This window comes from Ovis canadensis, chromosome 3, assembly GCF_042477335.2.
Source record: "Ovis canadensis isolate MfBH-ARS-UI-01 breed Bighorn chromosome 3, ARS-UI_OviCan_v2, whole genome shotgun sequence".
NCBI classification, from domain to species: Eukaryota; Metazoa; Chordata; class Mammalia; order Artiodactyla; family Bovidae; genus Ovis; species Ovis canadensis.
In genome coordinates, this window is record NC_091247.1 from 215,178,447 (window position 1) to 215,192,704 (window position 14,258).

At 49.4% G+C, this 14,258-nt stretch overlaps 1 protein-coding gene across 1 annotated transcript in view; it reads left to right on the forward strand.

Annotated features, from left to right (window-relative positions):
* Window positions 1-14,095, forward strand: part of LPCAT3 (lysophosphatidylcholine acyltransferase 3) — a 34,258-nt gene extending 20,163 nt beyond the window's left edge. Inside the window, exons 2-13 of the mRNA XM_069581352.1 lie at window positions 8,087-8,194; window positions 8,957-9,063; window positions 9,724-9,817; window positions 9,936-9,973; window positions 10,349-10,527; window positions 11,335-11,443; window positions 11,993-12,079; window positions 12,243-12,409; window positions 12,828-12,975; window positions 13,053-13,211; window positions 13,333-13,455; window positions 13,696-14,095. Coding sequence (XP_069437453.1) covers window positions 8,087-8,194; window positions 8,957-9,063; window positions 9,724-9,817; window positions 9,936-9,973; window positions 10,349-10,527; window positions 11,335-11,443; window positions 11,993-12,079; window positions 12,243-12,409; window positions 12,828-12,975; window positions 13,053-13,211; window positions 13,333-13,449 — 1,313 coding nt within the window. The 3' untranslated portion in view covers window positions 13,450-13,455; window positions 13,696-14,095. The remainder of the gene's footprint in view (window positions 1-8,086; window positions 8,195-8,956; window positions 9,064-9,723; window positions 9,818-9,935; window positions 9,974-10,348; window positions 10,528-11,334; window positions 11,444-11,992; window positions 12,080-12,242; window positions 12,410-12,827; window positions 12,976-13,052; window positions 13,212-13,332; window positions 13,456-13,695) is intronic.
* The last annotated feature ends 163 nt before the right edge of the window (window positions 14,096-14,258 follow it).

A 14,258-nucleotide genomic window follows, 5' to 3' on the forward strand; every position in this document is an offset into this window, starting at 1 on the left:
TGAGGGCCTTCCCTGCAGATGTAGCATGGGAAAGAAGAGGATGCGATGGTGGCGAGAGACATTGGAAAGGAGGAATCGGCAGGACTTGGGGGAAATCCATGGTGGTCCTTATGGCTGAGAACTCTGGACTTCCACTTCAGGGAGCATGGGTTCAATCCCTAGTTGCAGGAACTAAGATCCTGCAAGCCTTGTGGTGCACAAACCAGGATTTGGTGACTAGATATGGGCACTGAGGAGAAAGGGAAGAGGCGGAGATAACTGCAAGCCTTTGAGTGTCACTGTGTGGCCTGGAGAGCAGTAACATCATTAATCAACAAAAGAAGCTGAGAGAAGCCTGATTCAGGGGAAAGCCCATGTCTTATTTACACAGAGTTAGAGATGGTGCAAGATATCAAACTGAAAATGCCCCGCCAGGAAGTGGAAACGTGGAACTGAAACCTGAGAGGTCAGGATTAAAGATGTGAGGTTGTCTTTGGCATAAAGATCATGTTAAATTACATGAGAGTAGATGGGGTTTCCATTGAGACGGTGTAGCGAGCATAGCAGAGGATCGGGACTGACTCTGGAGGTCAGCCATGTTTAGGAGTCAGAAGAAAAAGCCTTCAGTGAAAGAGGCAAAGGAGAGGTTGGTGCAATTTGTAGCCACCCTTTGCCAAGTCAAAGCTCAAAGCAAGCAGAGAGTAAGAGTGAACATTTAGGGATTTTCGCAGGAGTTCAATAGTGCCACATCATCCAAGCCCATGAGTTTGTACTTTACTGAAGTATTGGTCCATAGCAGATGGGAAATTTTAAAAACTGATCTGCACCACCAACTGAGAAGTGCTGCTCAGCGGGTAAATGAGCCAAACAGTCTGCTCCTAGGTACATACCCAAGAGAACAGAAAACATACGCCACAGGAATGTTCACAGCAGCCTTCTTCTTAATACCCCCAAAGTAGAAACAACCAAGATGTCCATCAGCTGATGGTTGGATAAATGAAGTATGGTCTGTCCAAACAAAGGAATATCATTCAGCCATAAAAAATAATGGAATGCTGCTACATGGTGCAGCATAAATGAACCTCAAAAGCATGACACTGAGTGAAAGAAGCTAGACACAGAAGCCCACATATGGTATGACTCCGTTTTTATGAAATACCCAGAACAGGCAAATCTGTAGAGTCAGAAAGTGACTTTGTCACCAGGTCTGGAGAGTGACCACTAACACGAATGGGGTTTCTTGGGGGCGGGGGAGGGGGCAGGGGATGAAAACATGCTGGAATTTAGACATTCCAGTGCGGACATTATACAACCTTATGAATGCACTAAAAACCACCGCATCCTACACTCTGATGAATTTGATGGTATGTGAAATACGTCTCAATAGAATAAGAAAAAAAAGAGGGAAACTGATATCTCAAAACCAAGGACAGAGAAACTCCTTCCCCCCACCAAAAAAAAAAAAAAAGAAAATACAGAAGGAGGGACTTCCCTAGTGGTCCAGTGGCTAAGACTCTGCCCTCCTGGTCAGGGGGCCTGGGTTCAATCCCTTGTCAGGGAACTAGATCCCACATGTTGAAACTGAGACTCAGTGCTGCCAAATAAATAAATTAAAAAAAAAAATACAGAAGGAGCAGTTGAGGAAAGGAGGGAGGAAGAAAAGCCTGTTGATTTAGGGTGCTTTAACCAGGAAGATTAAGCCAGAACACCATTCCGTGTCAGCATTTCTCCAAGTGTAGTTCATGAACTCCTTTGGGTCCCTGAGAACTTTAAAGTTATTTTCAGAATAAAATTAAAATGTTATTTGCTTTTGTCATTGGCACTTGACAGTGCAGAAGTGATGGTGGGTAAAACTCTGCTGGTCCCTAAGCATGAGTGAAGGTGCGGATACCAAACTGAACCAGCATACCCTACATTCTTCACCACCATGCAGTCAGTCAAGAAAGGGCAGATCCAGGACTTCCCTGGCAATGCAGTGGTTAAGAATCCACCTTCCAGTGCAGGGCACGTGGGCTTGATCTCTGGTCCAGAAACTGAGATCACACATGCCGGGGGCAGTTAAGCCCATGTGCCGCAAGTAGAGAAGGACTCGAGCCCCAACTACTGAGTCCGAGTGCCACAGCAAAGATCCAATGCTGCCAGAAAATAAATGCTAAAAAAACAAGGCGGGGGGTGCACAAATCCATCCACTGTCCACTCATTGGAAAAGACCCTGATGCTGGGAAAGATTGAAGCCAGGAGGAGAAGGGTGGGCAACAGAGGATGAGATGGTTGGACGGCATCACTGACTCAATGGACATGAATTTGAACAAACTCCAGGAGATAGTGAAGGACAGGGAAGCCTGGTGTGCTGCAGTCCATGGGGTCACAAAGAGTCAGATACGACTGAGCAGCTGAACAACCACCAAAGAGTGTCCTGCATGAAGCATAAAATCTCAACCCTGAGTACATGTCTTTTTAACATTCTGTTTGAAGAAATGAGACACGTGCATGGAACACCCTCTGTCCCAAAGCAGAAGTGTCTCAAGGCAAAGCACCTGTGCACTGGCTCACACTGCGCGTTGAACTGACAGCTTCTCTTTCACAGAACACCATTTTCAGGTGAAGGAATGACTGATAGACATACTGCTTGTTTAGACTGGGCATTTGGCAGATAGTTTCTTGGAAATGTGCAAAGTGAGTCTGTCACTTCGAGGAACATAACTGACAGTGTTTGCAATCAATGATAAATTTCAAGTGAAAATTTGAATTTTGCAAAACTTGTATTTGCTACCACGAGCTAGACAATTTCCCATTTTATAAAGACTTTTCTGCTGAAAATCAATGGTAATACTAAGAAATGTGATTTTTTTTTTTTTTGGATATTGTATTATAAGGATGTCTCAAGATTGAAAGATCTCCCTAACTCAGTGAACCAATATTTTACCAATGACCAATGCACACTGTTAAAAAACCAGACCTGGCTAAAAGATCTATATATAGCTCCAGAGAGACCTGTGGATTTTAATGTAACAGTGTGAAAAGCTCATTGATATAATTTCAAATTCCATGTTACAACTAACCTTTAAGAAACTACTTATTTGCTGAGTTTTGATTTTCTGTATGTTATCAAAGACAGAATACCCAAAATTATCTGAAAAGGTTATTAAGATTCTCTTTCCAGCTGTATATCTTTGTGAAGCCAGATTTTTTTTTTCATATATTTTGGCCTAAATGACATATTACAACAAACTGAATTCAGAAGCAGTTTTGAGCATCCAGCCGCCTTCTATTTAGCAAAGGCCAGATAGCTGTAAAAAAAAAAAAAAAAAATCCCATTCTTTTCATTAAATGGTTTGGTTTTTATTTAAATGGTTAACTTAGAAAATATAGCTGTTTTCATTGAGTACATTATTTGTATTAATGTGTAATAGGTTTATTATTTTTTTCATGAATTAATAATTTTAAAACTTTTAATTTTCTTTTCTTTTGCCTGTGCCGCATGGCATATGGGATCTTAGTTCCCCAAACAGGAATCAAACCTATGGCCCCTGCAGTGGAAGGCTTTTAAGAGTGTAAAGTGATGCTAATTAACAAGGACTTCTGTATAGCACAGGAAGATATATTTAATATCTTACATTAATAATAACCTATAATGGGAAAGAATCTAAAAAAGAATATATATACACACACATATATATAACTGAATCAGTTTGTGTATACCTGAAGCTAACACAACATTGTAAATTAACTCTATTTCTTTTTTTTTTTTCATGATTCTTAAAACAGCAGTGCTGAGACCAAAACGTTTGACAGTGGCTACTGTATATATGCTGAGGGTGTTCTCTGAACTCTTGGTGTGGTGTTGGAGGTGGTTGTCTTCTTTTTGGTAAAACCAGTGTCAATACCTGGCTAAGACAACACATAGCAGTTCTAGTTCTGTCTTCTTCCTCACACCTGCCAAAACATGCTCTGTTTTCACTTCATCAAGGTCACATGAACCATTGCCTGATCAAACAGGGTCGTATCATATTCCCAGAGAGCCCAGAAATAGCAATACAGGATGAGAGGTGAAGAAATTCATCAGACTTGAATGAAAGCAGTCCATTTCTATTTCTTCACATGGAACTTCAGGGCCTTTTAGGATTAATGAGTAATTTCACAACCTTTAGATCCCAGAGAGGGATGAACTCCACTAGCAATCTCAGTTAATAGATCCGAGTTTCTGACTCAGACGGCAGTGGGGCCTGAGGAGACGTCTGGCGACAAGCTGGGGAGACCAGCTGGGTACATACATTCCATGTACCGGAATCCTTAAAGCCAACGGTCTCCAACTTTTTTGACACCAGGGAGCAGTTTTGTGGAAGACAGTTTTCTCCAAAGACCAAGGCAGTGAGGGGTAGAGGGTGGGTTTCAGGCTGACTCAAGCACATTACATTTATTGTGTGTTTTATTTCTATTAATATTATTATTACATCAGCTACACCTCAGATCATTGGATCCCGGAGGCTGGGGACCCCTGCCTGAAGGGGCCAAGTTCAGTGCCTCCCAGCAGTCTGCTGTAGGGTCACAGCATAGTGAGTGCCTCCCAGTCTGCTCTTGGCTTACCCATTCTAGTTTGGGAATCCCGAGTTTAGGGTGCAGATTTGATCTTCAACTTTCATCCGCTAATAAGTTTCTTCTGCAGGGTCCTCCTTTATTATTTTTTTTATATTTATTTCTTTATTTGGCTGTGCCAGGTTTTAGTTGTGGCATGCAATCTCTTAGTTGCTGCTTGTGGAATCTAGTTCCCTAAGCAGGGATCAAACCCGGGCCCCCTGAATTGGGAGCACAGAGTCTTAGCCACTGGACCACCGGGGAAGTCCCCAGGGTCCCCCTTCAAACAAACAATCAAATAGAAGAAACTGTTCCAGTGTGGCGGCCACATAAGCTCTAAAAAGCCTCCATACCGGGTTTAGAGAGCAAACCTCTGCCTGTTGAGTGCCAGTCAGGGAAAACAGCAGCCCCCAGTCATCGAGCTCAGGGTTTTCTCCCCAGGACCTGCCCTGCACGAGGGTCTAGGAAGGCAGAGCTTCTCAGCCCTGGCTGCCCATTAGGGCCACCCAGACCTACTGCATCAGACTGGCGGTGGGTGGGTGAGAACTGCTTCTGTTGGTTTCTTTTAGTGATTCTTCAGGTGACTGTAGCCACTGTATCAATCGTCGGCTCCCACACAGCAGCACTGAGACTCAGAAGCAGCTTGTAGGATGACACCCTCCCCCCAAACAGCACATCCCCGGTGGGATGAATGGCAGCCAGGCTCCGAAGTTTGCCGAGCTGAGCAGCAGCGGGGAGCAGGGTACCGTGTTGACAACCAGCTCCAGGTTGTCACAGCAACTCGCCCAGCACAGCTCCTTCCTCCCCTTGGCAGCTTCCAGAGCCTGGAGGCCCCACTGTTCTCTCTGATGATCTTCCTGTCCTTGGTAACCTGGCCTGCTACACTCTTTTTCTTTTTCTCCCAATTAATCCATCTCCTGATCAGTGCATTTCCTGGTGCGCAGTCAGACTTCACCTGCATGGAACTCCTCACCCAACTCAACGCCCCCCACATACACCCAAAAATAGGAGACAGAGAAAGGGCCTTGAATGCCAGAACAGCTGTTACGAGGGCTGGGCACTAAGTCTGCAAGGAAGACACCAAGGCCTTTGTTCTTGTCTTAGATCTTGTCTGTCTGTTTGTTTTGCACCTTTAAAACAAAGTTAAGACTTCTAAGGCCTGCTGTAAATTAGAAGTAGGAAGAGCGACTATTCTTGGCACTGAAAGATCAAGAAGTGACTGTAGATCCCTGAATAGCAAAGAAAGGGGCAGATAAGTATGGAAAATGGATATAAGGACTCAGAATGTAGGACAGTGTGGGCACACCCCAGGAGGTCCTAAAGTCATCATGCCTTTAGAACAGTTATGACCCAGATCACCAAGAAAATGTCCAGTTATATTCAATTTAAGGAGGCAGAGTAATGTGTGTTGTGTTTTTTAACTTCAAGCATCCCAGATGATGAAGGGTTTCAGTGATTTCAATTGGTTAAAGGTTTTTAATCCTTTAAATGCTTTAAAGGGTAAACTCTTAGCTGTCTGGAACCTTTTTATGAGTACTCTAGGTAATTAAGATCCACCCTATTTGTTGTTTTTGTTCATTTATGCCCCTATTCCTAAAACATTAGAAATAAAAGACAAAAGATGTAAGGCATTTGGGTGTTTATATATACTTTCTAGTACTTGGGTCTGGTTCTTAGCAAATCTTGCTGCTAGTCCCACAAGATTTCTGCCCACGTGGTACGTATGAGGCTTGTCATATTCCTTTACTCATTCATCTGACTGTGAAAGGGTCACAGTTGCCTCCCTCCCCTCGACTAGCAGCCCTACATCACTTCACCTTAGGTGGCTAGAACATAAACCATTCCATGCCACCCCCTCCCTCGTTCTGTGCTCTATAAACAGAACACTTGGCATGTAGTGGGCACATAATAAACATCTGTCAGATGAATGAATGAGCAAATGAGCCAGTCATCCACAGAATTATCTACAGAATCAACCGTTTGCATGAAGCTATATATTTGATAAAGAGCCTAGGCCATTATGAGAGCAGCATTCAAAGGACACCAGTAGATCCTGCCACCGCGAAGAGGATAAATGTCTAATACACTGTCGTGTGAAAAAACTAGGATACGTAGTATACAGGTTGTGATCAGAAGTTGGTTTTTTTTAAATTATTTATTTATTTGGCTGTGCTGGATCTTAATTCCAGCACATAGCATCTTTAGTTGCAGCATGTGGGATCTAGTTCCTTGACCAGGGATCGAACGTGGGCCCCCTACATTTGGGACACAGAGACTTAGCCACAGGACCACCAGAGAAATCCCTGTGATCATAAGTATATTAAAAAAAAAAAGGTTATGGGGAAAATAATTAGGAGAACATCAGCTAACGTATAACATGATTATCCATTTACTCATTCACTTAATTCAGCACTTTATGTATGACGCTCATCTAAGCCTTGCAGTTAAGCAAACTCACACCTATATCACCAGTGATAAACTACCTGCAACTTACAATTGAAAAGTTAAGAATTGCAGGGACTTCCCTGGCAATCCAGTGGTTAGGACTCCAAGCTTCCACTGCTTGGTGCCTGGGTTCAACCTCTCGTCTGGGAACTAACATCCCACAAGCCCCGAGATACAGCCAAAAATGCAAGAATTGCAGCAGCTATAAACCATGACTAACTTAAGAACACTAATTATGCAATGATAGACTGGGTTCCAAACAACAGGAGGGACCCCAACTCTCTACTCCTGCACTACAGGAGGAAGGTTGCCAAGCCCATCGCCAGATTTCATGATGGCTGATGTGAGGAACACTGGCTGTGAGTCTGCAGTAAAACAAGGCAACGCGTTAATTTTAGTTTAGGAATACCCAGTGTTGTTGACCCTGTTCGGTAAGCAACGCTTGGCTGTGCATCCTCAGTTCACGGCCATCAAGAGATCCCCTGTAGTTCAGTCATAACCCTGGGACCATACCTTGAATCATGGCTTCAGAAGATATTTTTCCAGTATACCTAAATGGATTTATTAGCTTGGGCAGTGCCCAGACCTCAAGTGTGTAAGAAGTACCCACCTACTAACTGCTGTGCAACTGTGTATGCCGACAGCAACCCCGTCTGTAGCCAGAGATCATTTGTATTTATTTTAATAATGTGACTGACAGTACTCTGCTAGTGATGGAATTATAATAGATCATCAAGGTGTAAAACGGCGTTTCTGGGCACAGTTGGGCACTCTCAGTCCCTTTTATCATCCAAGAAAAATGCAAGAGAAAGTTCCTAGCAATATTTAATAAGTGGTAAAGGAAACGTGGTCATAGGACCCAGTTTGTATTGCCTCAATATAAAACTAATATCTCCCATGTTAAATTTGTATTTACAAAGAGGCTTCTTTTGATAATTAGGGGTGCTGTTGCTGTCTCTGTAGACATCCTTAGTATGCATGTTTTCATTCCTCTCTCGGCTGGGTGTTATGCCAGATCAACTCCCAGAACACACCCGGGAGGGCACCAGGCACGAGTAACCCTCTATTGCTCTTTCTTCCCATCCAGGTTACCCCTTGGCTTTATTTTATCGGCGTTACCTTTTCTACAAGGACAGCTACCTCATCCACCTTTTCCACACCTTTACGGGCCTCTCAATCGCTTATTATAACTTTGGTGAGTAAACCGAGTTAGCACCACAATTACAGGGAGCCTGAGAAGGAACAGACCTGAACAAAACGTCCTGGAGGGAATCTGATGGAGAGAGAAGTTGTGATGCTCTGGGAGCAAAGAGAGGGTTTTATGGGCAGGAACACAGCCTAGCTTCTCCCTTCATGTACATTTCTTTCCCAGATAAAAGCATTTTGAGAATGGTTACCCTTATCAGAGGGACTTCCCTGGTGGCTCAGCAATAAAGAACCCGCCTGCCAGTGCAGGGGACAAGGGTTCCATCCCTGAGTCGGGAAGATCCCCTGGAGAAGGAAATGGCAACCCACTCCAGTATTCTTGCCTGAGAAGTCCCATGGACAGAGCCTGGCGGGCTACACTCCATAGGGTCGGTCGCAAAAGAGTCAGATACGACTTAGTGCTGAAAACAACAAAGCAACCCTTACAGACGCCATTCACAGAGAGGCACCGGTCTGTCTCTGCCGGGGCTGGAACTGGCCGACAGACCCAAGCAGTCCCGCCAGGAGCATCCCTTAGGCCCAACATCCAGAAATATAGGCGCTCCCTGGCAGTCCTGTATTTTTATACAGTTAATTTTCTTCCCTTCCTCCAAATCAGGAGGCTCCTTAAAAAGAAGAAAGATCCAAATACCAAAGTTTTTTTTTCTTTTTTTCTGTATATATTCTTGTGTTCAGAAGTGTCAGGAAGGGTGGGAATGCAAGGGGGGTGGGGGCAAAACAGGCAACAAAGTGAGGTCTGCTCTACACCCAGGAACCCAGCTCTACCACTCCCTGCTCTGCATCGTGCTGCAGTTCCTCATCCTCCGGCTGATGGGCCGAACCATCACCGCTGTGCTCACCACCTTCTGCGTCCAGATGGTAAACGTGTCTCTCCCAGGGCAGCTCGGCCCACAGCCAGCCGGGCTGGGGGCGGGGGGAGGACGGGGGCTGGGGTGGTGAAGAAGCCGTGGACCGGGAGATGCACAGCGACCCTCAGCAGGAGGCTCTGGGTCAGTGTCCAGAGGCCCCGGGAGCGTCCCTTGCAGGCCGCCCACCTCGCCGAGGGGCGGCCGCTGGCCCTCTGCCCTGGACCCCGCCGTCGGGGCTCTTGAGCCTGCTGGGATTAGTGCAGCCATTTGTGCACGAGGGGAGTCCCTGAAAGTCAAGGCGGGAGACCCACTTGGAATGAGCTGCAGGATGTGAGCATCTGCGTTGTCAGTTTGGGGAAGTCCCCAGTGGTCCCGTGGTTGGGGCTCTGAGTTCTCACTGCCGAGGGTTCAATCCCGGGTCAGGGAGCTGGGATCCCGCAGGCCATGCGGTGAGGCAAAAGATTTAAAAAAAAATTTTTAATCCTTTAAATACTCAGTTTAGCTCTCACTTTGCTGAGAAACCCTGAAGACATCCCTACATCCCTTCCCCTTTATAGGTTCAGTTTCTAGAGCAAGAGAAAGGAAAAGTGAAAGAATACCTTGGATTTCAGAGCAGGGGGAGATCCACTGTAGTGCTGGTGGGATAAATAAATACTTGCCCCTCTCCTAGGGCTACCTTCTGGCCGGATATTACAACACAGCCACCGGCACCTACGACATCAAGTGGACGATGCCACACTGTGTCCTGACCTTGAAGCTGATCGGTGAGTGGTGGGTCCCCTCTGACACCCACGCCCCTCCCATCCTCCCACCCACCCTCAGTCCACTGGCTGCAGCCTGTGCCCCCTCCCACCGCTCCACCCACACCTTCTCTCTCTGCAGGTCTGGCTATCGACTACTATGATGGAGGGAAGGATCAGGTAAGCACCCTCCCTCTGCAGAGAGGTGAAGGAGTTTAACCCAAAGGGAGGAGGATGGCTGTTATCATCAGGGGTGGGGCCTCCCCCCGCCGCCCTCGGGCCAGGTGGTGTGATCATCATCTCTGACTGCCTGGGTCCAGCTCTTGTTCACGGCCCAGAGACCAGGCCAGGGAGGCCCTCAGAAGAGGGCAGCAGCTGGCCGTGGCTGAACTTACCCACACCCACCTACTTCCCCCTGAAGCACCGACTCCTCTCCATATTGTCATCCCCTCAAAGAGGTTCTGTTTGAAGGACCCAGTTCAGTGGGGCCCCAGGGCGGGGAGCCCTCACACTGGCTCTCGGGGTCCTGAACTCTTCGTTCTCCTCTCGGCACAGAAATCCCTGACCTCCGAGCAGCAGATATATGCCATACGGGGTGTCCCCTCCCTGCTGGAAGTCGCTGGCTTCTCCTACTTCTATGGAGCCTTCCTGGTGGGGCCCCAGTTCTCCATGAACCACTACATGAAGCTGGTGCGGGGAGAGCTGACCGATGTCCCAGGGAAGATACCAAACAGGTAATCGCCCGCTTCATCAAGACCTCCGTCCAGGCCTCTCACCCGACACAAAGCCACTTCTGAAGTGACCTTCCAAAGGCTGGCCGCACTCTCTGCCCTGGGCCAGGCTCTCGCCCTGTGACTGGTGGCGCTCCGTGCCTGCTCACTGCAGGGAGTGGGCACTTGTCAGCTTGGGTCACTTCCCACCATGCCTCCGAACCCTGTGGTACAAACCTCAAAATACACTTTTATGCCACAGGATTTTACCTGAAGCAGTCATGTCCATGCCTTTAAAACCCACCTTCCCAGTTTAAAAAATGTTGATAAATACATCAAAATCTATGTATTTCACAGTCCCATGGACTGTAGCCGGCCAGCCTCCTCAGTCCATGGGATTCTCCAGGCAGGAACACCGGAGTGGGTTGCATTTCCTTCTCCAGGGGATCTTCCCCACCTAGAGATCGAACCTGGGTCTCCCACGTTTCAGGCAGATTCTTTACCATCTGAGCTACCAGGAATCAGGAAACTGATCAAGTTACCAGGCAGATCCCTTTGCTGAGAACTTTGGCCAGCCTGTGTCTGAGCATCGATCCAGCCAGGAGAGAAGGGAGCAGATCCAAAGCTGGGCTCTGCATCCGGCTTTCAGTCCCCACGTAGCCCGAGCACACCAGGGAGACCCAGAGGTCCACTGGACCTGAGGGGAAGCACCCAGATTCAGGGTTTGCATGCTCCATCCTCCTGCCCAGCCGAGGCAGCGCTCGCCCTCGAGAAGGCCAGAGGGAGGGGCCTCTGCCATCACCCGCCATGACCCCGCTTGTCTCTTTCCAGCACCATACCTGCTCTCTGGCGCCTGGCCCTGGGCCTGGTCTACCTAGTGGGCTACACCCTCCTCAGCCCCCACATCACCGAAGACTATCTCCTCAGCGATGACTACGAAGTAAGTGCTTTGTCAGCAGCAGTGGCACAGCAGCACCAGAGATACTCAGTGGCCAGGCCAGGACCCCCGTAGATAGCTGAGAGGTGGGAGCACCACCCCCAGTTGCCTGCTGGGTTTGCTCTAGACCTAAGAGTTGGCGTCCATCAGCCAGCACTGCACAGCCTCACGGGCACAGGGCCACGCCGGGTGCGTATCAGCACCTTGACCTCCCCCTGCAGCTCAGCTTGGGCTCATTCTCTTTAACAGCCAGGCGACCCGGCCAAGCCCCTCCGGCCCTGGGCAGACGGGCACTAGGAGCTCAGGACCTGGGGAGAGATGCTGGCTCGTCTCCATCTCCTTCACTGACGATGAACGTGGACGTAAAAGCCCCCAGCGCCTGTGGCCCGAGTGCCCCCGCTCTAGGAAAGGAGGTGAGGCCCCGCTGTCTCGGGGCCTCTCCAAGGGGTTCCCCTTGGCCTATTGCAGAGTAGTCAGCCACATGTGTGAGGGGGAGCAAGGCAGGGCTCCTGGCCTGGCGTTCCTAACCCACCCACGTTCTCTTCTCTCAAGAACGGCAGCTTCTGGTTCCGCTGCATGTACATGCTGCTCTGGGGCAAGTTCGTGCTGTACAAATATGTCACCTGTTGGCTGGTCACGGTGAGGAGAGAGGGGTGGGGTCACAGGAGACCAGCTTGGGTGGTAGAGAGGGGTGGGGTCACAGGGGATGAACCTGTTGGGGGGTAGAGGGGCGGGATCACAGACCACCTGCCAGGAGAGGGAGCCGGGTGGCGGTGGGACTCTGATGGCCCGGCTCCCTCAGGAAGGCGTGTGCATTCTGACGGGGCTGGGCTTCAATGGCTTCGACGAGTATGGGACCGCCAAGTGGGATGCCTGCGCCAACATGAAGGTGTGGCTCTTTGAAACCAACCCCCGCTTCACGGGCACCATTGCTTCTTTCAACATCAACACCAACGCCTGGGTGTCCCGGTAAGTGCCCCGGGCAGGGATGTGTCACCATTTCTTCACCTTTCCCCACTTCAGGCAGACCCCCTCCAGGCACTCTCACACCCCCAGCCATGCCCACTCTTGTCCCAACTCAAAGCCCCCAAAACATTCCTATTATGTTTCAAAAACAGAAACAAGGTAGTTAGCAGCCTGGGTACAGGGCTGGCCCACCCCTCTCCGCTGCAGCCTCGGCACCAGGCAGGCCATCTGTCATCATCCACTGTACCAAGCGGGGCCCCAGCTGAGCGTTCGTTCAGTCTGTTCTCTGCCTAAACCGTGACTCATCAGCTTGGCTGCCTCTCATTCCAAAGTGACCGGAGCACACTGCCTTCCCGCCCCACTGGGGGCGCCAGGAGGCAGGATGGATCGGAGGCTCATCCTCTCTCACCCTTCTCTCCAGCTACTTCTTCAAGCGACTCAAGTTCCTCGGAAATAAAGTTCTATCCCAGGGCCTGTCGTTGCTATTCTTGGCGCTCTGGCACGGCCTCCACTCAGGGTACCTGGTCTGCTTCCAGATGGAGTTCCTCATTGTTATTGTGGAGAGACAGGTGAGCCTTCAGGATGGCGGGCAGAGGGGCCCTGAGCAGAGGAGCAAGTTTGAGTGAGCTTGTTCGTTCCTCCCCAGGCTGCCAGCTTGATTCGAGACAGCCCGGTCCTGAGCAGGTTGGCCTCCATCACCGTCCTGCAGCCCGTCTACTATCTGGTGCAGCAGACCATCCACTGGCTCTTCATGGGTTACTCGATGACCGCTTTCTGCCTCTTCACATGGGACAAGTGGATGAAGGTAGCCATAGCCAGGGGCCTACCCGCCAGGAGGGGAAGGGACTGCTGAGAGGTCAGGCGGGCAGCGGGGAGGGGGACAGTTCCAGGCTGTCATCTACCGCGGAGGCTGCATGTCCCCACAGGTGTACAAGTCCATCTATTTCCTTGGCCACGTCTTCTTCTTGAGTCTACTATTCATATTGCCTTATGTCCGTAAAGTGATGGTGCCCAGGAAAGAGAAGTTAAAGAAAATGGAGTAATTCCTGGTAAGTACACCTCCCTACAACTGAGCGTCAACCATCAGGTCACAGAAGACAGCCACAGACTGGGATGGGGCAGGTGACAGGTAGTCCTGGGAAGATGGGGTGAACCTCACAGGGCCTGGCTTCCAGAAACACAGTATGGGGCACTGACTGCTCTGAGGGGTGCCCAGAGGGAGCTGGAAGGGCTGAGGCCCGGGCACCAGGAATTGATGCCAACTGGCCTCCTGCTTTCTCCCTTCGCAGGTGGCCCACAGCAGGACTGGCACACCAGCGGCCCGCCTCCCTTTGCAGCACTCCTCCCTGGAGCACAGAGAACCAGAAACCAGGGTTTGGGAAGACGGGGCTCCCCAGCTGTGCCTCTGCCGCCGGCCACGTCTCCATTTGGGGCCAAAGGGGAAACTCTCGTGGGAGGAGCAGAGGGGCCCACGTCCCTCCTCTGGGCTCTCCCATGCACGTTGCCTTATCTCTTCCCCCTCTAGCCAGGAACTTGTGTTTTTCTTCTGCCAATTTACTATGATTGTATCTGTGCCGCTGCCTCCACCCCCCCATGGGGGGAAGGGAGGGGCAAGGCACCGCCTGCTCCACTTTTCTACCTTGGACTGACTGTACCACATAAAATCACTTCAGTTCGTTTGGTTTTTCACGGCTGGCGCCCCGGCTACTTTCTTTCAAACGCCCTCCACGTGTGCCATGGCTGAAACAATCAGGGCTCCCTTGTTTAGGGCACCAGACTGCAAACACCGTAACCTCACGGGTCTTCCTGAGGTCTGAGGGATTACACCAGGTCACAGCATTGCTGCTGAGTT